The 25877-nt window shown below is 35.6% G+C and overlaps 1 protein-coding gene across 1 annotated transcript in view; it reads left to right on the forward strand.

Annotated features, from left to right (window-relative positions):
* Positions 1 to 2722: 2722 nt before the first annotated feature.
* The window catches only part of LOC108731539 (uncharacterized), a 39274-nt gene continuing 16119 nt past the window's right edge, over positions 2723 to 25877 (forward strand). The window contains 3 exon segments of the mRNA XM_018461896.1: positions 2723 to 2754; positions 2847 to 2967; positions 20200 to 20677. Coding sequence (XP_018317398.1) covers positions 2723 to 2754; positions 2847 to 2967; positions 20200 to 20677 — 631 coding nt within the window.

Genomic DNA, 25877 nt, shown 5'->3' on the forward strand with positions numbered 1-25877 from the left:
ACGTGTATCTTTGAAGAAATTCGTGATATAATATAGAAAAGAAGAAAAAGAGGAAGAAAGGGAGGAGTAGACGGGGCCCGTTCGCGTCAGTCTCTAAACAGACCGCGTTTACTCGTCGATCATCGGGAGCCTGGGTAAACAGCGTTTTACAGGGCCCGCACAAACGAAACGCCAAATTGTAACAAACTGATCTATAACTAAATTACACGCTGTACCCGTCCCATTTCGACACCCTCCGCGCGCAGCTATATAAACACGTCAGCACGCCGCATTGTGTGCGACTCCCGAAAACGGAGATCGAAGCCGCCCATTGTTGGGCTCTCGCAGCGTTGAAAACGCGATCGCATCCCATTCTCTAGACGCGCCTCCTGCGTCCTATGCGTGCGAATCTTGACGGCGGAGGCTCGGCGAATTCGATTTTCAAGTATGCGATGGGTGCTTTCTAATTGCAATATCCTTAGATACTTTCTTGCATACAACGACACAAATTGCGTTTCAATTGCATAATTATCGATTACACATCCGTATTCAGTCCGAGATCAGCCTGAATCAGTTACCAGTTGACTGTTTAAGCTTGTATGTTTTCTAGTGACAAATAAATAGTTGCTACATAACCACGGCGACCATAAACGAAAAAAGAAAACGCGGAAGAAATGGAAACGCAGTTTCAATCATCATCACGAATTAAAAAAATACTAAGGCATAGCCATGATATTGAAAGACCTACTCTATTATTATTAGGTATTGAAAATCTAACTTTATTCAAGACACTATTCAAAATCGCAGTACAATGTTTACATATTAGTACACACTTTGTTTCAATTGAATCATGCACAATGCTACATTTTATGCATTCCTATGTACATTAAATTAGTGGCAAAATGTGTGTTAAAGCAATTAAAAGACATCCGATATCTCTTCTGATCGTCGATGGCGCGTTTACAGTTGTGGTAAAACAATTAGGAAAGAACTTAATATTGCATTACAAAAAAAACAATTCGGTCTTACTTTCTATAAATACACATTTAAGAATATAGGGCAGTATGGTCGATTAGATATATTAGGCCGAGAATATTAGAAGTAATTAAGCAGTCGTGAGTTTAGATACAAGATTAGAAGTATATACATATAGAGTACGAAGGATCCCCCGAGTTGGAATCCCGGGCGGCTCCCTTAATTTTCTCGTCGCTTATATTCATTCGTGTTTATAGAAGAAATAAAGAAACAGAAGGAAAAAGTCGAAGAAAAGAAGTAAGCGAAAAAGATAATGTCTTTTTTATCTTTTTTTCTTTGTTTTTTTCTCTTTGTTTTGAATATGTATTTATAGAAGATCAGATTAAATGTTTTCTTTGTAATGTTATGTTAAATTCTTTTCAACGTAATTGTTTTACTATAACAGATTTTTCTTCAATTTATATATATAATCGCTAAAAATTTAATATACAATTCTTAATATACCAGAATCCACTGACTTTTTGAATGTCACATTATAATGGCATTTTTTAAAAAATGTATAGGGGAAATAAATTTTTCTGAATTTTTACGTACATATAAATTTTCTCAAAAATTTTCTGTCGAGTGTTCTCTAGATTTTTTTATTTGATCTATTTGTCATATACAAAAATATGTTTGTAAAACGTCCAAAACGGAATCTTCGTGCAAAGTGCAAACACTTGTGTTGAAAATTAAATTCATTCATGAAAATACATCAATCGTAAAGATCAATAATTAATGAGATTCTGTCATACACGCATCAATAAATGGCATTTGTGAAGCAAAGGATAAAGATTCCTTTGTGTGCTAACTTTTGTTCTCGAAATCGTATGAGCTTACGCGGTATTGTGGTAAAATTAAATGAAGCTCGCTAATCACTACGTATAATCTCAGTTTTAGTTCTCAGCGATGATCCAGCAAAACATGTGTTCGACACTTCGCGAATGTCAATCGATTTATAAGGAACCAGCTACCAACGCGGAAAATCTTGTTGCTATTGTTAAAACATCATCTTATTGTTTCTCGAATAGTCCTCGAGCGATTACACAAATTAGCATTGGCGTTTTCACAGGAATTTCAAGAAACGGTTCACATATTCCTAATTCAGATCTGACAGTAAAAGAAGACAGTAACATAACAGAAATGTTGCTTTTCAAACAGAATATAACAGAAATGGTATTTTCGTTTACTTCAAATAATTTTCTTCAATAAGTCGATTTTGAATACCAATCGAATACCGATCGAATGAATGAATGGATATAATATGAAGCGAGTGGGCGAAAACATGCGGAAAACGACTACATAGGAATCATTCATTCATTGTAGCGACACACGTTCGACAAATAATGAGATTACTACTTGCATCTCTGACTGAATCGGAGGCTTGTTATTTGATCGCAGCATCCGGTCGAAGCCGGGAGTTTGGTAACGAGCTTTACATAGAAATGCGAGTGCACGGCATACCTGACGATCAAAGGGCCGCGCTATTCACGCTTAACTCCCGATATTTAAAGAATCGTCAACGAGGCTTTTAACCCTTACCAAGGAGGTGCGCGTCTCAACCGAACAATATTTTATTCCTACATTCGGAAGCAAATGGGTGTATTTATTTATAGATACATAGCTCTCGATGATAATCCAAGCAAGGATCTCGAGCGAAATCTTTCGGTTTCGCCAATTAGGGCTCTTCTCTCTCTCTCAGAAAGCGCCAGAGGAGAATCCGAAAGAGATGAAAAACGAGATCAGTATGAAGGGACGAAGGTATGTAATACCTAAGAGAGAAAGAGCCGCAGCGCTTCTTCTCGTTGGTGACGGGACGAGCCCAGTTAACGCGATCTTTAACCAATTCATAGGCTCGGGTTAAGCCAGGATTTGCGGCTTACACTGATGGTGTTTACCACTACTACGGGAGATTTAGCAGTTCTGTGGCAGACCGGCCCTGGACCGCGCCATGCCTTTCAGGGTCAGGTAGAGGTAAGGATACGCTGCTTTGCGGAAGCACGACAGACGCCATGCCACTTTTCGCTTCGCCAAACTGTTGCCTGCTTCTAACTGTCACTTTATGTATCACTAGGCGAACCGTATATTATTGAGGACACTCGCGACTTGAAATACTCTTGAGAAAACCGAAATGGATGGCGAAAGACGGAATGTAACAAAAGAAGTTCAACAAAGACACTTGAGATATTTATTTTTGGACACAATATCCAGTAAAATATCCAATAAAATTTACATTTAACTTTGAAGATTGAAGAAAGAACAAAAAAAGGCTTTTTCCATTAATGGAAATGTAAAAAAAACGTTTTATTTTCACTGAAAAATAGGACTTCTCTACATTTTCAATAAAAACTAATAGCATCATCGTATTCAGCAGATCGAAATCTATAAGATTCACTATGTTTTTTTACGTTTCCATTAATGGACAAAAAACAGTCTTTTTTAACATTGTTCTTTGAATAATATACGGGTTTGTTTTTTGATAGATCTGGAATTTTCAGGTTTAAGAACCTAGATTGTAAAAGGATCAAGAACCAAAGGCTTGTTCTTTTTGGCTGAACTTTTGCACTAGTTCATCTTTCTTTCTTTTCTCTCCAGAATGAAAGAAGAGAAAGAAAGACAAACTAGTGCGAAAAGAACAGGCCTTAGGTATCTAGGGTTTGTGGGCGTAATGCTGCCATTAGCCTGAAGTGTTTCTCGAGTCTCAAAAACCTGGTGACAATAGTAACCGCTGACACAACTATAATACTCTCGTCGTTTCTCACACAATAAAGAATCGTAGATCTTACCATGAGAGTTGTCAAATAGGCTGTAAAGTTGCTTACTTCGGATCCAATTACGACCAAGTAAATTCACGTGTACAGAACACGTTCCGTAATAGCGAGTGATAACGGAATACATCAACGGATGGTCATTCGATGAAAGGCATCGACGAGGTTAATTGGAGAGACCTGGAAGAATTATAATGGCGACGATGACGCACGGATACCGATAATTCGTTATGTTACGAACATTTCGTAATGATGCTGGACCGTATCTAATGGCCGGGATCCGTGGATACCCGGCGTACGTCGTCCTTTCACTTCTTTCCGGCGAGATTCTTCTCTCCCGGTAAGCAAGGGTACGTTACTTGGCCGTAAAAATATACCGCTATTCCGTGAAAGACCTACCGATTGCCCTTTATTGCCAATTGTTAGTCGCACCGTTACGCGCGAGTCATACTTTGAATATACATACACACATACACACGCGGGGTTAGGAGATCTTGGAATTTTTTAATGCTACGATTACAACATTTTGATTAAGTACTCATAGACGTTTCACGCGCGAGGAAGCGTACCTCATGCGCAATGAACATGCGGGTAACGTTAACCGCACTCAGCGCGAGGGATAATGCTAAATCTCGTAATTATTTAATTTATCGGCTCAACCTGACTGACTAATAAATCAATGTTACTTTAGAATTAAATAATTTACAAACTGTCAAATTAAAGTGCATCCTTTACAATACTCAAATGTAATAAATCATAGAATAAGTCGTGTGTTATTATCGACTCGTAGTGAGATTGGACAATAATTGATAACGCTTTGTGCTCCCGTATCGTACAACGCGGTATTTTATGATCTTTACGGTATTTTAGCAAAGCCGTCATGTGCTTAATGCGACATTATAACAGAGCGAAATTTCCGGCGAAAATTCCTCGTGCAGATAGAGAGTATCAGAGGCGATAGAGTTACGCATAAAGTACAATCTTTCGTCGACATCATTACCCAGCGTCCATTAGGGCTCTCACAAAGCAGTCTCGCTGCCGTGCCCAGCGCCTTTGTGCATTCTATATACACCTATCCACCTACGTGCAGTAAGTTTTCTCGAAATTCACGTAACTGAAAGCTCCCACCCTCTCTCGCTTTCTCCTCTTCCACTCGCGCCTATCCGGGGAGAGCTCGGTGCAACGCGGATCTCACAGCGTGCGCCGTTAATAACTAATTATATACCTTCATATATGTGCTTTATATATGCACAAGCATTTATTTCACGTCGTAACGACAGTGGCACGCAACGAAGAAAAATACGACGGGCTCGCGCGCTCACAAAGACGAGCTCGTTGGATATCACAGATAAATATCGTGCACGTAATTTATGATGAGAGTCTTAAAAAGGGGAAAAATTATCTCGCTCGCAATTAATGCGAGTTTCACTTCTGCCCTAATTAAATAGTACAGTAAAGCTGCCTTTCGTAGCTTTCCATGCTCAGAAATTGAGCTCGATTTTTAACGTGTAACGGCATATCGTTTCACTTGCTACAGTAAAGACATAAAAAATTTTTTTAGTTGCTTGCAGAAAAAGAAAGGAAAAAAAGAGCATACTTGAAGAAACTTTTTATTCTTCTACAATAGTTATTATATCAAAAAATTATGTGAGTTGTCATTTTTGAAGTAAGAAAGCGATATATTAAATATTCAGAAAAAAGTTACAGCTTGACAGATAGTATTTTTAGCAATATAATGAAAAAGCTTCTAATAAATAAGTTTAAAATTAATATGAGTTCTTTCGACAATTCTTGACTTCTCATACATTTGTTGACAAATATTCAAAGTGCTTTTCTATCGAAGGACTGAACACTGTACAGAATTGATCAACACATAGAGTACTTATATAATGAAAACAACAATGAAGGTTTTCCAATTCCACACGGAGAGAATTTTGTTTTAAAATTTACCCTGAAAAAATATGGTAATTGTGGTACAATACAATATTTTAAAGATTTTTACCATGCATTTCAGTAAAATTAATCAAACTTATTTTATACTTTATTGTAGTTTTATTAATGAATGAGAAAGATTTACATTAAAATTTTTCGAAATACAATGTTATCCCACGACTATCATATTTTCAAGGTAAACTCTAAGAAAAAATTCTCTCCGTGCATAAATATTGATTTTTAGACTTATGTGGATGCATTTTTATTATTTTTAATACTATTTACCATTCAAAACCTGTAAACACTTTGTCTATACATGCAAATTTATTACAACATTTATTTATTAAACTTTTATATTACTTGTATTTATTAAATAGAGTTTCCGTAACTATCTAATTTGTTACGAAATTTTATTTCTTTCACTTCGAGAGATATTTTCACATTTGAGCAATATATTTTTTTTATTAAATTATGTCGGTAATTTTTCTATACCGGTCAATTTATCCGAGCCTCCGTTCATCTTGCGGGTTTGTCCGCAGCAACGGCTACATAAACGCATCGGAACGAGTCGGAGAAAAATATTCTCGCGCGCTGTAGAAGTTCCTACCGCATCCCGAACAGAAGGCACACGCATGAGAGGGCCGCGCCTCTAACACGCGTGTGCTCTCCACGCCACATCGGCATACCTGTCGTGCTATCGGTCGCTCTGGCCAGGTAAATATGTGGCCGGACCCGCGGCACATATGTATCCGCACATAGCAGCCCAGTTGGGCCTCTAATGATGATCTACGGTTAGCTACCGCGCACAGCTTCTATAAACCTCCTAATTTCTCCTCTATAAATTCGTCGACGGGGGGGAAACACCCGCTTCCTTCGCACACTCGCCCTTTCTTCCTCTCCCGCTCTTTCTTCTTGATTTTTTTTCTCCCTACTGAGTTCCGAGGGCCCAACGATCGGACCCTCTCTTTCCCACCGGAGCCGTCATAAATGCGCGACTGTATTTAATATTTCGCGAGCTTGTGTGACGCATATCGTTTATTATCGACCGCCGCTCCCGTGAGGCTTGCGAAGACAGTGAGAGCGGGAGGCTGAGAAGAGAATGATCCTTTGAAAAAACGAAGGTGAAACGAAAGAAAAAAAAGGAAGAGGATCACTCTTAGAACGAATCCGTGGTTCTGCGCGAACCGAGGAATCGGGAGATACGACAAAGGCGACCGTGAGACTCACACATTTTTTTTTATACTCGACAGCTGAGAAAACGCTGTTCGAAATATCTATCGACGTTTTTCATTTTTACTTCTCCGATTCGCCTTTCGATCGTCGATCAATCGAGTGGATCGCGAATGCCGTCGGAGATTCGCGGTGGCATTACCAGACAGTCGTAAAACGATGCGTTCGCAAAGACGCGAAAGCGGCTTGAAAATTTTAACATGAAAAGCGAAGAGACGTTAGGGAAGCAAGCGGCGGATATGGGCGACGTTAGAATTTAACGAGCACTTACACGTGAATCGTGAATTACGCCGGAATGTCTCGTAGATACACGGTCGGTTGAGTACGGTATAAAAATGCCAGCGTTATGATTTACCTCGTATCCTCTATTTGCGATTGTATTCCTATGAAATTGCCGCTTGCCGACGATGTCTATTCGATGGTGGTGGGCGAGCTGTCGCGGGTAATTTCGATAAATAACCGCGCGTCTCTTTGCGTTTACGCGTTTGTACGAAGTTTCGCGATGTTATGCTACTTGTAGCCAACGGGGGATACTATTGGAAGATATAACTCGCATGGCGAAGTAACATTCCATGAGGGAATAAGATGTTTGACTGCGATGCAGACGTCAGGAGAATTCCTGTTCCTAATACCTAGCTCACAAAGTAGTTCGACCGATATCTTCGGAATTTGGAATTGGAGGCTGTGAGGTGGAGTGGATGCCAAAAAAATGCTTGCGCCCGTAAACCGGTTGCATGAATATGCCGTTGGAATTCGAGTGAAAGTAATGAAGCTGATGAGATAAATGGTGCGAAAATGATTATGGAACGATTCGCAAAAATACCTGCCTTCCAAGAAGATTCACTGTTAATAAATTTTTTCGTTGACGTCTGCAATTATTTTACTGGATGCACGAAGAAGAATAAATAGTCTTACAAGTCTAGTAAAAATATTTAGGCTATTTTTATTAAACTTATGACAAACTTTACTTGCCTGAAAGTAAAAAATACTTGAGATGTAAGATAAAAATTTTTATCTTATACCTCCGATATCTGGTATATACTATTCTTAAGACTATAAACACGAACGATTCTCAAGACACTTTGTACTTTTACCGCGCAATAAAGTAAATTTTGTCAGCGCTAAAGTAAAATATGCCTGTTGATAAAGTAAATTCTAATTAGATGGTAATTTATAGATTAAGAAATAGTGGTAAATTGCAGTAACATAAAATGTATTTTATGAAAAGAACCTTACAGTATGACGATTGTGCTCATTATCAGAAAAGTATAGTAAATTTTAAAGACAGGAATCCCTATATGAATCTGTCAATTCCATAAAATTTATTAGAAATATAGCGCATATTACATTTTTTCTATATGTTAATCTCGATATGTATTTATATCTCGATTCATCAAAATTTCTAAGCTTGGTGAATTGCCAAATAATTGTCATTCCTATCCATTCTAATAAATTACAAATCATGGATGTTAATATACATACATGGATTTTGTAAGATAATATTGAGTAGATATTAACTTGCTTACTGATTAATTATCAATGTTTTCAGAAAATTATCAAAATTCCATAAATAAACATAAATTAATAATAAGGGCTATGAGCCAATTAATGATATATTTAAATATTAAACAGATATTTCGACCTTTTGTCAGACTATCTTCAATGTTTACAAAATTTAGAAAATTAAACGCAATAAAATAAGTTTCTGTAATGGTTGGATACACATAATTCTATTATAATTGCGCACAATAAAATAAGTTTCTGTAACGGTTGGATACACATAATTCTAAAATTATAATTACGCTAATATAAATGATGGTGGCGATTCTTCGTTCATTTATGCTGTAACAATATAATCCCTACTCTTTTGTAATTAGTTATCAACGTTCGTTGTTTAGTAGTTGCAATTAATAGTCCATGTTAATGAAAATTCAGTTGAAAAAATTGAGTCAATCGCACAGAAAGTATAAATACATATTCTGTCAATTAATACAATGGATTATAAATTATAAAAGCCAATAGTAAATGAGCATTATATTCACTGATTGTTCACATCTATAAAATCGTTAAATATATTTATATATATCTAATAAATTAAGATTGTGTAAGTATACCTCAGACGAGAAGGCCTAGCCAAGATATAAGTCCAATAATTAAAATGAATCAAGAAGCGGTATGCGATCAAAATTTTTTGAAACTTGTTCAGTCAAAAACTAACCACATAGTGGTATGTGACAAATGCTAGACTTGTAGCTAGAAATGTAGCTTTACGTAAGTGGGGATGAGAATGGAAGGGGGATAGATACATAGGTAGGAATGAAGGAAGTAAGGAGGAAAGAAGGAAGATTAAGAAGGGGAACGAGACAAAATCTGTAGATAAACATTGGGTAATGATTCGGTATTATTTTTTATGTTCAGTCCTAATTTTTGCTTTTTTATATGCACCATTTCAGAGATCAATCTTTTATTATAAGACGGCTCCCTATCCAAGATCTTTACATCTTCCCAATTAAAATTATGGTTGTAATTGATACGATGATCAAAAATTACAGACGGAGAACCAGTCTTTTTTTTAATGTCCGAAGTGTATTCTTTAACTCGTGTTTTCAATTTTCTTGTAGTTTGTCCTACATAACTAGCTTCGCAGTCCTCACAGGAAATTTTGTAGACAACATTAAGATCCGCCATAGTATCTAATAGATCTTTTCCTCTGGTTATAAGGCCTCTCAAAGTATTCGGGATGGAACATGATAGTTTGCAATGAAATTTATTAGCTATAGGCAAAAAGCTTTCAGAGATAGATTTAACGTATGGAATTGTAAAAAATTTGTCTTTGATATGAATATTTTGTTTTATATTGTTGTTATGCATGTGGTATTTTATTATTTTTTCTATTATTGAAAAGATAAAGGAAAGAAGACAACCATTGTTTAAAAAGATATGAATCATCAACCAAGTTCTTTTCATGAAAACGAGGATGAGACAATCTGTTTATTTTGTCCACAAAATCAACGATAACATCTCTCTTATGATACAGTGGATGGTGTGAGTGAAAATTGAGGAATCTGCCTGAACAAGTAACCTTCTGTTATCTATCAAAAATGATCTTATGATTGTCAATGATAATCATAGTGATAGATAATCTAAAAAACTTAATTTCTCTTCAATATCGATCTCCATAGTGAATTGTAGTCTAACATGTAAAATTCCATAAACTATTTATAAATTATTTCCATGTTAATTTTGCGTTCATTCCAACTCGTTTACTAAAAATTATTATTCTAATCTTAGGTACAAATTTTCGATATTTTTGTCCAAAGAAAGACAGCAATAAAAAGAATGCATTTTATCTTGAGTTAAATATAAAAAATGACAATGCAACTTTATTGCTTTGAATCGAGGACTTAGAAAATATTTCCGTCGGGCAATATTATCGTATGTCTTAGTACTAATACTGGAAGGTTTATCAATTTATTATTTGCGAAGTATTGTAATAATGAAGAATGTGAGTGTCGCCACAGGATTTTAAACTTTGTAAAACTTAAAAGCGATAAGTTAAGACAATGTATTATTATACACTCGTGCAATATTTTCTATTTTCTCAATATACACGGTGCCCGCGTTTTGCTGTGTCTGTTGTTTAGACGGCAGGATTGCGAGTCGAGATGCCGACAAAGTACGATCCTGGCGGTACAGGAGAAATCGAAGGGCGGATAGGAAAGCCGGAGGAGGGAAAACATCAGGGCGGAGCTTGAACACGGGAGGAGGAATAAAACGCGCAAACTCGTAACGAGCGTCTCTCTTTCTCCCTCGTTGCGTCCTTCTTCCTCTTGTCTTTCCTCCCCTTCCCTTTCCGCCGTCTTCCCCTTCGAACGAGTCACCCCATCCGGTTTTCCTCTTTTCACTTTTATATGGATTTTTTTAGCTGCGCGGGGCCCTTCTTCCTCTCATTCGTTGAGAGCCTTGCGCAAACTTGCTTGCACGAGCCCTCCTCATTTCTCCTCGCTTTCTCAGTCTCCATCCTTTTTCCCCTTTTATTTTTTCTTCCCCTCATGAGTGCTACAATTCAGTGGTTTTAATGTCTCGTCTATTTCTACTCCGTTAAAAGTGGTCATCATCAAGGTTTTTACATTGCTCCGCTTTTCTTGATTTGTTCCTCGTTATTGTCAGGTTTCTTTCCAAAATTCGCTTCGTGAATCAGAACTTGTCATCTGTTTTCGAGAAATATTTCTTTATAATTGTAAAACAGTGTTCATATTTCATGTTGCAAAATCCCTCGGACATCGAAGTTATTGGCATTATTATAGGTCATTATTAGAAATACATTAGATGGAATATTACATTTCACTAGAGAGACAAATTTTTAGATATTCTGTATGTTTTATAAAAATGATAAGTCGAGCTCGAATTTGTTAAAGAATATAATTATGTTATAATGTATGTACATCGTACCTATATATCATTCAAAATTTGTATTTTTTTTCTATCCATCTAATTCTTTATGCCGTTCATATCAATAAGCTTGTTAAATTTATCATTGTTTTTGCTAAGAAAGAAGAAATCTTTATAAGGTATTCTTCCTAGAAAAAAGGTGATTTAAAATTATATCGGTGTCGCTTATTGACATGGCGAACGGCAATTTAAAATGTAAATTTAAGTAAAATAGTTTTTTTTACATATTTTATATTTTTGTTACAACTTTCAATAAAGCATTTAAAGACCTTTGTTTATATTACATTTTTTTATTTCGGCTTGAAGAATTTACTTTCAAACTTTGAGAAAATCTGAGGTCACTTTGTATACTTATAAATATGTATATTTATAACTATGTTGGGTAGAATACATATGCATAAGGCTGCACTGAGATGTTCAACAAATAACCCCAGGGTAGCGGCGGAAGCGAAGATGCTTTAATAATGGCGACTTACGGTGTGCAAATCGAAGCTCGCGCGACTTTCCGCGATCGTTTCGCTACCCGTCTTGACTTCCCTCGAACCGGTTGTCACCCGTAGGAAGTTTCTTTGTTAACTTTTCTTTCCTCTCAATTTATCGAACCCCTTCCAGCTCGATAACGAGTCGTGCTCGTGCCACGCAATGGCGGCCGCGACCGCTACTTGTGTATGAAACGGAGACTGCTTGCTGAATCACATATGATTCTTACCCCCATCGTTTCTTAATCCGCGAATTGATTAACTTTCGATACACTTAAAAGAGTCAAAATGAACACACGTGCGAGAAATGACGTCTCGTGTATTTACACTCTTATTAGATTTAGGAAATCAAACTTAAAGTAGGTAATATTTGAGAGGCACGTTTTCTTATCTACGTGATTAATTATGAAGTGCGAACCTCGGTTCGAACTTGTAGAGAACGAACAGAATCAATTACAAGAAAATTACAATTAACGAGTATTATTAAAAAATTTATCCAGTGCAATCATTTAAAATTTAAAAGCCTGAAGATGATAAAGGGGTTCATTAATTTTTACATAAATCTATTTTCGTGTATATGACACAATATGATATTGTTATATCGAAATTTTTTATCATCAGTTCGAATTTATTAAAAAATTATATTATATGTTAATATAAAATAATTTAATTGACATATATAAACAGATTGTATAAATATATTAATTCTAGAATTGAATTTTTATAAAGTTTAAAAATAATTAATCTTCTTCAAACTCTCGCTAACAAATGTTAATTAAACGAGCAGTTAATTTTTAATCGGAAAATAGAAGTGATTTAACATTCGTTAACATTAACAGTCATCGTTAATAATCATCGAAATAAAAAAAAGAGTTACATTTAACGGATCGTCAGAGATTAATGTTATATCTACCTTGAGGAAGGTTGCTGAAATCACAGCCGTCAGCTCTTTTCAATCCAATTAACGTGAGAGGATTATTTTGGAAACACCACTATGGCGACATATTAGAGTACCACGATCGTCCTTTAGCGAAAGGATTAACCCATAAACGAGCGTAACGACTCGAGCCGCTTTTAAAGAATTCGAAATCGTCCTCGATGTCGTTTAATCGCTGGACAATCGTTCCCGTACTTCCACCCCCTTCGTAGAGGGGATGTCAAAGTTTTTCCGGTAGTATTCGCATTTCACCGAAATCGTCCCGACGGCGACGACGCTAATCGGCTTTCGCGAGCTTTGAGGTGTTTAACGTCGCCGGCACGATTTTCGCAGAAGTAACACCGATAAACCAGCGAAATCGAATATCGATCGTGCCGTCCAATCACAAGATCACGTACATGGAAGCTATCGATCTCGAGTTTTCTATGCGATCGAATCCTTATCTAAAGTGTGATGTTGCACAAATCAAAGAATATGAAAAATTAAGCATATCCTTGCAAACTATATTAAAACGTAAATATTTTTTGAATAAAATAACATTCGCAATAATTAGAATAGATTTGTAAAATAAATGAAAATTTCTTGTATTTTGATAATCAATAAATAACTATATATTTTCGAAATTGGAAAAAAGATTAACAATAAGTGTAATGTACTTAAAGCTCTCACTGCAGCCATCTTGGATTGTGACATCAGAAGCGAAAAAAATATATAAAGAAAATTCTTGCAAACTATATTAAAAAATGTGAGTGAATTTTTAATAAAAAAAACATTTGCAATCATAGAATAGATTTATATAAAGTGACTGAAAATTCTTCTTGTGTTCCAGTAATCAATAAATAACCGTATATTTGAAATTAAATTGAGTATACCTAGTCACAGAAAACGAAACAAGATATGTAACAACTGTCGAATTGAAATAAATATGATTTTATTTTATTCCGAAATAAAAGGAGGGTTTTCGATATGTTTTACAAGTGTACTCTATCAAATGCAAATATTGTTTTATTGAAATATATTTCTATTTTAATATATTTTGCAAGAATTTTCATTATGTATTTTTTCGCTTTTGACGTCAATCTGAATATTCGTGATGGATAGTCAAGAGCCTTAATATATTATTTTATCGTATGGAAAATCTTATAATTCTACACACGGCATCATAAATGCTTAGGCATCTGAACTTGCAGGAGTATCGAGGCATGTTCAACGAGCGTTCTTTTCTAAAGATTCATGCATTATAACTAATAGTTATTCGAAAAATCTATGGTGTCAAATTTAACCTAATGTGAGTCGCCACTGCTCCTGAAAAAGAATAGTTAAATTTGACGCTATATTGTGTCAATTTGACACTATATAGTGTCAAATATAGCCATTGTTTTAATATAAAATAATGATATGATTGAGTAGGAGCAGTGGCGACTCACGTTAAGTTAAATTTGACACTACAGATTTAGCAGTGTATGCAAGATGCATATCTTATGATTCTCGGAATTTTAATTATCAGGATAATAAAGGATCACGTAATAATCTGTAAACAAAGTTTCGTTAAATTCATTTCGTTGATCAAATTAACGTTTATCTACTGTATCTATTATATATACGTACCAATTGCGTAAATTGTGCAAATTATCACAAGAATTTACGTAATCGCGCGATAAATACTGCGTGCAAGTCAGAATATAATATATATATTCGAGGATAACATACAATATTTTAAAATGGAAACTTAATTTCGAACTGTAAATCTTTAAATCTCTCTCATAGTGATTTTACTCGCTGCAACATCTTAACGTCAGAGAGAGAACTATGTCTATCATAACTCCGCTCTGTATAGACACACTATAAGATTGATATAAAATAATAAGTTATTTGCGTATATTAAGAAATATGTGAATTCTGGATTTAAAATGGCATGTAGTATTCATGAAACAGAATAAAAATCAACTCAAATCGAGTAATTCAATGTGTATCACAGAAGCGATTTTGATTTTGGTAATGTAAGTTCTTGGTAACCGATAGATAACATACAGTTGAGTGCATTAACAATGTCCCCCATTCGCTCGCAATGCTCTCATGACACTATTGCAACATAATCGATAATTAAATCGAACACAATTAAATGTTGCTCTGCAAATAATTATCGTTTCTTAAACATTTAAATGATTTCATTTACAATCGCATGCTGACTTGAATGTTACTAATATCCATTAAAATTGCGTTACGAAACAATAGCATTAACCGTCTCTCTCCGAAAATACTCATTCAATCTACAACTCAGAAGATTGAACCTACGGTCCTACTTGATGCTACAAATGCTTTGAAGCAATCGATATGTACAAGAACAGATTTGTAAAATTCCCCTTGTGTTCCAGTAATAAAAAATATCCGTATATTTGAAATTGAATTATGCCTAACCAGGAATGAAATAAGTTATGATAGCTGTGGAATTTAGATAAATATGATCAATATTTCTATGATTGAGCAATTAGTAAAATTTTTCTGATTGGTTAATCAAATGTTTCGTAGTACCTATTTGTAGCATCAAGTAAACTGCATCTAGTTGAGATGACAGGTGCGAAGTTATTTTCACTCTTGCCAACCAGAGAGATGCATACCTATGTTCGACAGAATTTGCGGGGGGATATGACTCCAAATCTTCCTTACAATACTCTCTTACTTATTGTTAGCATAAGCGCGAGAATCCGTATAAGAATTATCGCGGGGTTGTCGCTTAGATTATCAACGAGCACCCGATGCGCAGCGACAGCAGCCACATCGGGTAGAACCGCACGCGCGCCATTCGCGCGTCGTACTCGTTGCACAGGGAGTTCACTATCTCTCACTCAATTTAAGCCTCATCCGCTGTAAGCGGATCGGCCAAGCTGGCCTTTTAACGTCGAAGTCTCGCCTCTCGCGGCTGCGCGGCATAGACGCCTATAACAAACATTATCCGCCATAATGCCCCAATGTAAACATACCTACCTACGTGGTATCTCTGCCTCTCGGCCTTCCTTTCCCCATCGTGTCTTCCTTTCTCGACCGGATAAAAACGCATCTCGAAGTTTATTTAAGCATTTAGCGCCGAGTTAAGTTTCATGCGTTAAGCTTTTCGGCACGCTTCCTCCCCACTCTATCAGATACTTCCGGTTTAGCACGTAACGCTGACCGTCGATTTCGCAGCACGTTGGATCTGTTCTTTGCCGCTTATTAGATGTACTAAAACTTCCTATCTCGCTTTCGCTAATTAATAATTTCATATTACATCTACTTCATTTTAGTACGCTTGTATAGTTTAGCTGCAAAGAACAGACCTCTAGACTCCAACTTTTCACCGCGTTTCACGTAACGTAGAGATGATCAAACCAATCGAGTCAACAGTCGTATTTTCATCATTATGTATGTTGAACCGTGATATTAACATATTGATCAATGTCGATTAATATAATTTTGTTTTTCCTTAACGAGTTTCGTAGACGATCGATTCGCGCGGATTTCACAATTATTGCAAAATAGTTATTCATACATATATTACTCATCTTTGTTTTGTAAGTAAAGATTATAACCTAATAGTTATTTAATAAGCGTTTTCATAGTTCAGATTCGAATTCGTCATGATGTTTCCATTTGTGTTTCAAAACTGGACAAAACTAGCCATTTTTGTACACTCCCCACCACCGGTCAGTTTTCTTTTAGAAGAAACCTGTCTTCCTCGTATCAGGTAGAAAAAAGTGACAGTTCAGAGACAGCAGAATAAAAGAGAATTATATTCGAGAATTATATTCGGAATGTGTAGTTCTAGTCTAGTTTTAGAACGAGTTAGGAACTGCAGAATAGTGTACCAGTGAGGATCGCAGTGATATACGTGATACAGTGATAGATGATAAATATTATACGAGAACAGATGTGAATTGTGATTTTGCCAAAATGATGTTGGAACCATTCATCGTATTTATTGCAAGTTGTCGTTTAAAGAAAATAAAATCTCGAATACGGTTATTTCGTTAACATCGATATTAACGATGGACAGGGACAAACACTACATGAAATTATAGCCCTTTATTTTCTTCCTTAAATAGCTAGTTATATCTCCTTTTAAACAAAGATACGTAGAATACTATTTTGGACATTAGGGAAAAAAAAAATTAGGCAAGATCTAACGAGTCGAACAGCTGCGAAAAAAATAGTTTCCTGAAATACTCGTGTCAACATCGTATTAATACATCATCAAATTCACAAGATAGATCAGCGTTGCGTAATAAATGAACATGAAATGTTTCCTTTTAGCAAATGATATGTTTTGGATAAATGAATAGTTAAGAGGTATTTTAATCGACATTTTTAGGAATTAAAATAAAAAAAAGTATTGAGATTTTTTACATACGTATTTATTTGTACTTCAAGTAATTCTTCAAATTTTTTGAAGTGATGTGCGTCAATATTGGCTGTGTTTCGATATTTTCTAGCATATGTTACATGCACTATAGATTTTACGTACATACACAATAAATATCGGACATATACAGCTATTATAAGAGTTGCAGACCGCGTGCCATGTTATAAAATGCCTGCGATATGAATTGCACCGGTCCTAGTCATCTGAAGTATAGGCAATCAATTTTTTTTATTTATAGAAATGTAGTTATATCTCAAACCAAAATTAAACTGATATATGCAATTTTTTTTTCGCAGATTGTAAAAAATGAAAAATTTATGGAGAAAATTCAAAATTTTAATTTTTTTTAATTTTCGAAAATCGCGCCATTTAAAAAAAATTTATTTTATATCTTCTTCATTTTAGATTGAGATATAAATATATAGATTAAAAAAACATTGGATTGTTTCTAATACTCCCCTCCCTCGATTAGGATTAGCATAATTCATGTCTGAGATGTTTCGTAAGACAACTGCAACTCTCTTACAATATTGATGCAAATTACTTTACGAAATTTTAAGAATTACTCGAAATTCAATAAATACGTGTGGAAAACATCAATATTATATACAGCTGGTAGGATTTGATAGATGATAGGATTTTATTTTACTATTATAAAAAATACTCAAAAATAGAATTATCTCTATATCTATATAGGTAAAAATGCTGCGCAATAACGAAACTTGCGTTAAGAGTTACAGAATAGGGTTGCTGGAACAGTTTCAATGAATGTTGCGTTGATTATTTCGATTGTTTCTTTTTTTGTTATAGTAATAATATAATATATTCCTTTAACTTCTGCGTGGAGCATAGGGTCTCTACACTGAGAAAAAGATGTCTAAAAAATATATTTGTGAAAAATACATTTATTTCACTGAAATAAATATTTATTTAAATACGGGCGAAATAAAATTTCATTCCTAGCATATTTTATTTTTTTGCAATTAATGAGATATATTTCACAGAAATAAGATATATTTCACAGAAATGTATCTTTCGTCACCACAATCAAATTTCATAAGTAACATTTGCTTCACAATACTTCGACGTTTTTCTCTCAGTGTAATGAGGTTTCAGTAACAATGGATTTTTCTGGAATTAGGTTGTTAGCTTAATGTTCAACCCCCAGCCTGGGAGATCCATACATATATCCACTGATATATAGGACTTACAGTTAAACGCCGGATTCGAATTGACGAGCTGATGATCAAAGATCATCTCTTAATCACCAGATAAAGCCATTTTCAGCTCCTTAAACGAGAAATATCGTGTAGATGAGATTGAACGTGGATCTACAGATTGTGAGTTAATCGCACTGAGCGGCAAGCCTCTTTTGTTACAGCACGTATCTCTAATATAAACAAAGCAAATAAATAACGAAAAAAATTATTCAAAATTTTTCTTTTTGTATCGCGAACGAATTGGCATGAATGAATCTCTATATTACTTATTTTTAACAAGTTGCATTCACTGTTCATTCGTTATTCATCATTCATTAATTTATTTGCAATATCACTACAACTTTTCTGTCTTGTTTTAGAAAAATCTTTGTTCAACAATTGGCACAACACACACTTCGAAATTTTTCGAAAAATTATTTTCGAACATACCACCGAATCGACCCACTGGTTTCAAAATTTTCACCAAAGATATAACGTTAATTAAATAACATTAACGTTAAATAACGTTATGATATCGTCGTACTACATGGATGAAAAGGAGCTACACATGTCTTATGTAAGATAGTAGCATATTTTTGTAAAAATTAATATTATATACCTTCCCAAAATTTGAAAAAGAAGTAAAGTTCTTGATCCCTTTACTGTAAAAAAATAAAATGTTAATTTTGACTTAAAGATATATACAAAAATGTTAATTTTAACATTTTTGCATGTCTTAGAAAATCCACTATACGTCTTTAAATTAAAATTAATATTTTATTTTTTATATTTGTGTATTATATTTTATTATATTATATATATCTATTATATATATGTATATATAAAATAGATATATATAATATAATAAGAAATAATATATACAAATATATATATATATATCTCGACGTATAGCCTTTCTGGCGAATAAAAGTAGATACTGTATTTCAGTGTTTAATGCTATATGTATATACATTCAACATCAGTTCTTAAGTATAATTTGCACAGATTTTGAAATTATTTTAAATTTACTCTGAATTTGTCCTGAATTTAATTTTTAAGTGAACATTGCAAATTTGCAACACTCGCCCCTAGAAAGTTAAGAAAGGAAGGTGGATTAAGGCCTCTTTTTTGTACTTTAAATTAATCCTTAATACACTCAATTAGGTCACTCATGTCTTGCGCATTTTTTTCTTTAAAATACTAATAGCATCTGATTAAAAAAAAATAATATCTTTTTTTTATTACACATCTTACATATATTTTCTAAAGATATTAAAGTATACGTAAAAATTACTTATAATAACTGTTTACTTGTAAACGTGATGAAAATTAACTTAGACAAGAATGATCCATTGTGTATGCAGTAAAGGACAGGAAAATCATTGTGTGTATTAAGGAAAACACGATATATACAAAAGTGGAAAGTGAAAGACCTCTCAATGGTCTTTCACTTTCCACTTTTGTTCCATATATTTTGAAAATTAAAATTTTCCTCAGAGAGAGAGAGAGAGAGTTCGAAGATTTTGAATAGTTTTATAATTTTCAATGAATTTCTGTCTAGATAGAGATAGTTTAATCCGTGGAAACTTAGAAAATTTTCAAATCTGAGACGTTGAACTCTATTACTTTTATTTTTTCATTCCCAAGCGTTAAGAAAGATTAGAGCTCTTTATCTGTAATTTTCGTGACAAATCAGTTCAATTAATTATCACTTCGGTTAACAAAATCGATTAATTATCACTTACGGCTAACAAAATTAAAATTGCAAAAGCGACAATCACGTGAAATTTATTAAACGTTGATTCTTTTACAGAGCAAGCGTCACTACGACAGTGGATTCTCGCAAGACTTCAGGCCAAGACCTTTTATCGGAGAACGACGCAAGACTTCAGGCCAAGACTTCCTACCGGACGTAAGGCGGCCATTATACGCGGGCAGCGCTGTTTATCGGGGAGAGAACAGCTGGTGGCCGAGCGACCAGAACGAAGGGGGTCACGCGATAAGGGAGCGTGATAACAACGGCGCGGTGGCGGGTGAACTGGTTTCTCGCATCGCGGGCTGCCTGAATATGGCGGGTTACCTGAAGGCGGCGGGCGCAACCTGCGCCTCGACCGGAAACCCTCATCAATACCATCCACACGGTCATCCGATGGGAGTCGGCACTCATCCGCATCCTCACTCGCATCCACATCCTGGTGCGCATCCCGGTTTGCCGTCGCACTTCGCCCTCACCCCGCATGCTCATACGCATCATGCGCTCGAGCATGGATTGGCAGCCGCATTCCCACAAGGTAAAACTCTTTAATTTCTTTCAAAACGAGTTCAAATTTTGCTGCTTAGACTCAGTTCCATCAAAAGTTTACAGTTATAGTCTTATCGAAAATAAATAGATTTATAATTTTTAATTATGATTACATACATTGAAACATTTTTCTCAAAAATGCTTCATTTTCGACCGTTTCTGGACTTTTTGAAGACCCTGTATATTCGTGTGTGTAATGTACATTAACTTTAATCGCGGTTTAACTTACTCTTTATCCTTTTTTTAATTTTTAGAACTAGAAAAGGATAAAAAATAAGTTAAACCAAGATGAAGTTAATCTGCATTGGCAGAAACGGGCATAAAGCTCGGTTTCACCAATGTAAGATTGACTTTAATCTTGGTTCAATTTTCTCTTAATTTTTTTCTAATTCTAAGAATTACAGAAAAAGATAAATAGTAAATTTTCTAAAAATTAGAAAAAGATAAACAGTAAATTAAACCGAGAAGTTAATCTTCGTTAATGTTGGTGGAACTTGTCCTTTATAGATACACGAATCTAATCATAATTAAAAATCATAAATTTATTTGTTTTTTTTCGATAAGACTAACTGCAAACTTTTACAATAATCATAAACTTATTCATTAAACGGTAATAATTGTCAACAAAATATTAAACTTTAGTTAAAATTTACGCGGATTCAAGTCAACAGTGAAGTCTGTGTTTCTTTACGACGAGTTGAAAAGTAAGATATACATTTTATTTTGGTATCTATGGCATCGAAAATTGAACTCACTGAAACTGATGCGTAAAAATCTGTGCATGACATTTTATGACGGTCAATGGGTTATACGGCATGTAACATTATATAAGATTGGGATTGATATCAGAATAATTACAAATCATAGATATAATGTAAAGAATAGTTAATTAAAGTTCTTGAAACGGAGTTAAGATCGAATAAAGCGAATTGAATTTTTAACAAAGTCAATCGTAGTAACTAATTTAAATACTATATCCTTGCGGGGAATGTCGTACTTGACGTTGAAAAAAAAAAATAGAATTGTCTGCACGTTCCTGTTCGAGAATAATGGTAGGCTCAGTTATTGACAATAATGAGACCGAATGTATGTATTCGGGTCGTAATAGCAAGGGATTCGAACGGTTCGATACTGATGTGCATGCGGAAAAGTTTTCACGTAATCGTGAGGTGGCGACAGCGGTACCGTTCTTGGTATCCGTGTTTATTAGCCGCATTGTATTTAATACGGTTCTGAAAATGCTTCTCGCGGAAAAAAGCGTTAATGAACTATGAAATATCGCGAAACGGAGAAAAGATGAGCGAGGTTTCCCATGGTGATCGATTTAGCCGGCTAATCCATTGAAATAAAAGACGAGTGTTTAATCTGTGCGATTCGGCGTTACAACAGTGTGATTTTGCGTCGTATTCATTCAACAAACGCCGTCGGATAATCTCTCTGCGCTTAAGGGAGAGCTCCATTGGAAATTGTAATTTTTCCACTTCCTAATAGATTGATTTAATTTTTGGAACATTTTTATATGTGCAGGAAATAAATTGTTATATTAAATTTCAAATCATTTATAATGTAAAGTTATAAGCATTTATATAAAATCAATTTATAACGAAACATTCGCAATTAATTCTGAATCAAATTTTGAAAATATATTATATATTTATTATATTGCTTTTAATAAATATAAAAATTATCAATTTTTATTTTTGAAATAAATTTTCATTTTCTTGAATTTATTAAATCTTAATATTTGAATTTGTTAAATTTTAATATTTTAACGAGCCTGATTCCTCTTTTATTAGGCTGACGCGTACTGGAAGTAAATATTTTAAAACGGAGGAAAGTTAATGTACCTATAAATTACCCAGCAATTTGATCTTCACAGTGCATTCAACAGCAAGAAAAGCTTTTAAAATCTATTGTATACACAAAATAAATCCCTCTTTTTTATCTTGTGTCTCCCTTACGTTCTATCACGCCCCTAGCATTGCTCAATTTGCAGACCCTTTTTTCCCTTGTATTGCGTGCGAATTAAAAACTATTATTATTAGCTCATATGTGGATTATAGTGAATTTATTAATATGTTAAATTTAGCATTTCAATACGTTGCTTGCTAGTCGTCACTGTAAAAGTATTTCACATGGACGTCATATTCGCCGTTATTGATTGCCATGCAATCGATGCATCGACTGAAGCCATATGAGTGTGTCGAGCAATCTCAGGGCTTCTTAACTATAGCTGCGCCGTAACAAGTTGGCGAAAAACACAAGAGTGCACATCCCTTGCCAAGTTTTAAGTTTCCGAATGAATATAAAAAATTCGAATGTTATATAAACAATTGTATACATTTGTTAATACACACGTTTATTACGAAACATATGCAACGTTTTGAACTTTGTTCTTGTAATAGACGATTGAGGAAGCGTGTTTTGTTTGCTTTTCGAGACTGCGATCGGAACATTTTCGCGACATCGGTACGAGATTCGAGGGAGCTTCGATAATAAGAACAAATCGCGATCATCCATTATGTCTTTCATGGTCGAACGAAGCTTGGAATGTCCCTCTGCAGAGAATCGACGTTTCCCAAGCACTTAACGAACGGCAAATCTTGGAGGATCGGCAATGGCGCGCCAAACAGAAAGAAACAGCGGTTTCGGAGAGAGAATTCCCTTCGTGTTCGCGATTCCATTCTCGAAGGTCGTGTTGCTGGGTCGGTAATTGACTGCATAAATTTTCCAGTATGCCACAGAACGTGGACAATGCGTAGACGAAAAGAGATCGCGGAAAGAAGGCGGAGATGAAGGGATGGTGTGTGTATGTGCGTGTGTGTGTGCTACTGAAAAAGCAAGAGAGAGAAAGATAGAGCGTGAGTATAGAGTAGAACAAGAGCAGAGAGAGAAGAGAAAGAGAAAGCACGACGAAGATAGCATGCTTTCGCGTCGCTTTCCTTTAGCGGTAGATTCGGCGGAAAGCAGCATCACCTCGCCTCTCTTTCCCGTCCGTCTTTCACCGTTTCGCTCTCTTTCACCCACCGCTCGAAAGGGGGTTCAGTGGCGGGAGACACGGGGGTGCCGGGGGCAGAGTGTCGAGGAGATGGAGTGGTTGGAGGGGGGGTCGGGGGATGCTCCGGCGAAGAAGAGTAGAGAGAACCATGAGAGTAAGCCGCTTATCAGGGTGGCAGCAGGCAGTATAGGTCCAACCGACGCAGATAGGTGGGTTTCCATGGAAACACGGATCTGTCCGTTAGGTCCCTACGTACCTACGTCCAGCGCGGCTGCCTCTATCCGTTGTAGGCGTGTATTCGCGCTACACGAAAAGCCGCCGAACGAGAGGGACAACGACGCGAGAACACCGCGGGGTTGGAGGCTGGCGTGGTCCATAAATGGAAATAGAAACAAAGGATGTGGACGGAGGGAACAGAGCGCGACAACTCGTGCCGTTGAACATTTTTATAGTCCGCTTGTAAAGCAAACGTTTTGTTTATTAATCACAGCTACAAGGCCGAGATTCACTTTCCTTTTGATCTTGCAGTTTCTCATGGATAATTTCGTAAGATCCTACATTCTACTCATTGATATATTTATCTGACGTGACTTCGTTATTTGAACCTGAAAAAAAATTTTAGATTTGCACGATCTGTATATACGATTGATAATATGAGGTTCTAAATTGTAGGTAAAAGAAAGTTTAAATCTTCCTCTATCAATCGCCGTAAAGTGGAACTTTACTTGCATTTTTGCACTTCAATGGAACGCTTTAGAATTTTCCTAGTCATAGATAAAGGTTCATCTCTTTCATATTCCATTCCTCGCGTATGATGATAATTAGATTTTGGAGCTATATAATCAGATTTTAGAAGACTTTTCGCTAATTAATTCACGTGGTGTTCGTCAACAACAACGCGTGGATGGAAAGGGCTATTCCGTGTTGCTCAACACGGCGTTAATTTTAGTCGCGCGTCGATGTTTATTTTGTTATGCAATCGTGCAGGCGAAGGTACGATCGCACCCCGATCGACGGAAGAACGATAGCTTCGGGCGAAAAGTTTGCCGAGGAGACGAGAAGGGATGTGCAAACGTAGGACTCTCTCCAAGACTCGTGGCATGCAGCGAGATACGTGGGAATCGCGTCATGTGGCCACCGCCCTTTTTCCCATCCGCGTTACTATTTGTTGTCGCAGAGAAATTGCCCGTCCACTTAACTTCCTCCTACTCGTCGCGGCGGCGGCGTCGCGGTGCATGAATAAAGACACCACTGTCGACGATTTCCTCCCGCTGATTGTCAATCGAAGGGGAGCCACGGAACAAGTGATTTTGATCCCGGGCTCGTGCGCGACATGCGCTTCTCGAAGTCGCAAGACGTAACGTATCTATCGTGTAATGTTAAGAGATACATTGTCATTGGAAAAAGTTCACGGCGGAATAATTTCCGCCCTAAACATTTGACTTAAAGTGTATACGCTTATGCCTAAAAAGATATCGCGATATCTGTTGTTTGTCGAGAAAATCTTTCTCGACAATTCAATCATAAATTCCTCTGAATTCAATATTCAGTCTAGTCATGTCATTTTAATTTAATTTTTATCTCAAGTGTTTTGATTTGACTGTTTTGACGTTTGTTTTAACACTGATTTTGTACACTGAGAAAAATTTTTGGTTGGAAATGAACGGAGCAGTAAATTCTCCGGTTGCTCATCATGACAGAATATCTCTTTATCTCGGCTAGAGTCCAATCATAATGATCGGAATTTTGACCGATGTCATCAGAATTGGTTCGTTCATTTTCGACTAGAAATTTTTCTCACTACAAATATGTAGTGGCTAATTTTAACATAACGACGTGATGTGCAGCGCTATGCATTTTCTACCAAAAATGTTTTTTATCTTTTACATTCATGGATCATTGCTTGTTTTTCTTAGTGTACCTTTGAAAACGTTACATTTGGAGAAAGACTCGTCATGGTTTGTTTGAGAGTGAAAGATAATTTGCTTTTTATATATTCCTGCGTTGAGCATGGCTTAAAGCCGAAACATTCATTTGTCACGGTTTTCTTCATTGTACTTATGATGTTTCAAAAGGTATAAAAACAATAATAAATAAAATTCTTAAAATAAAACAAGTATGTCCACAAAATAGAAAAGGGATAATAGGAATGAGCGCTGTAGATAGTGCACAATTATATATATATAAATAT

Source organism: Mycetomoellerius zeteki, unplaced genomic scaffold, assembly GCF_001594055.1.
Source record: "Mycetomoellerius zeteki isolate Tzet28-1 unplaced genomic scaffold, Tzet1.0 scaffold135, whole genome shotgun sequence".
Taxonomy (NCBI): Eukaryota; Metazoa; Arthropoda; class Insecta; order Hymenoptera; family Formicidae; genus Mycetomoellerius; species Mycetomoellerius zeteki.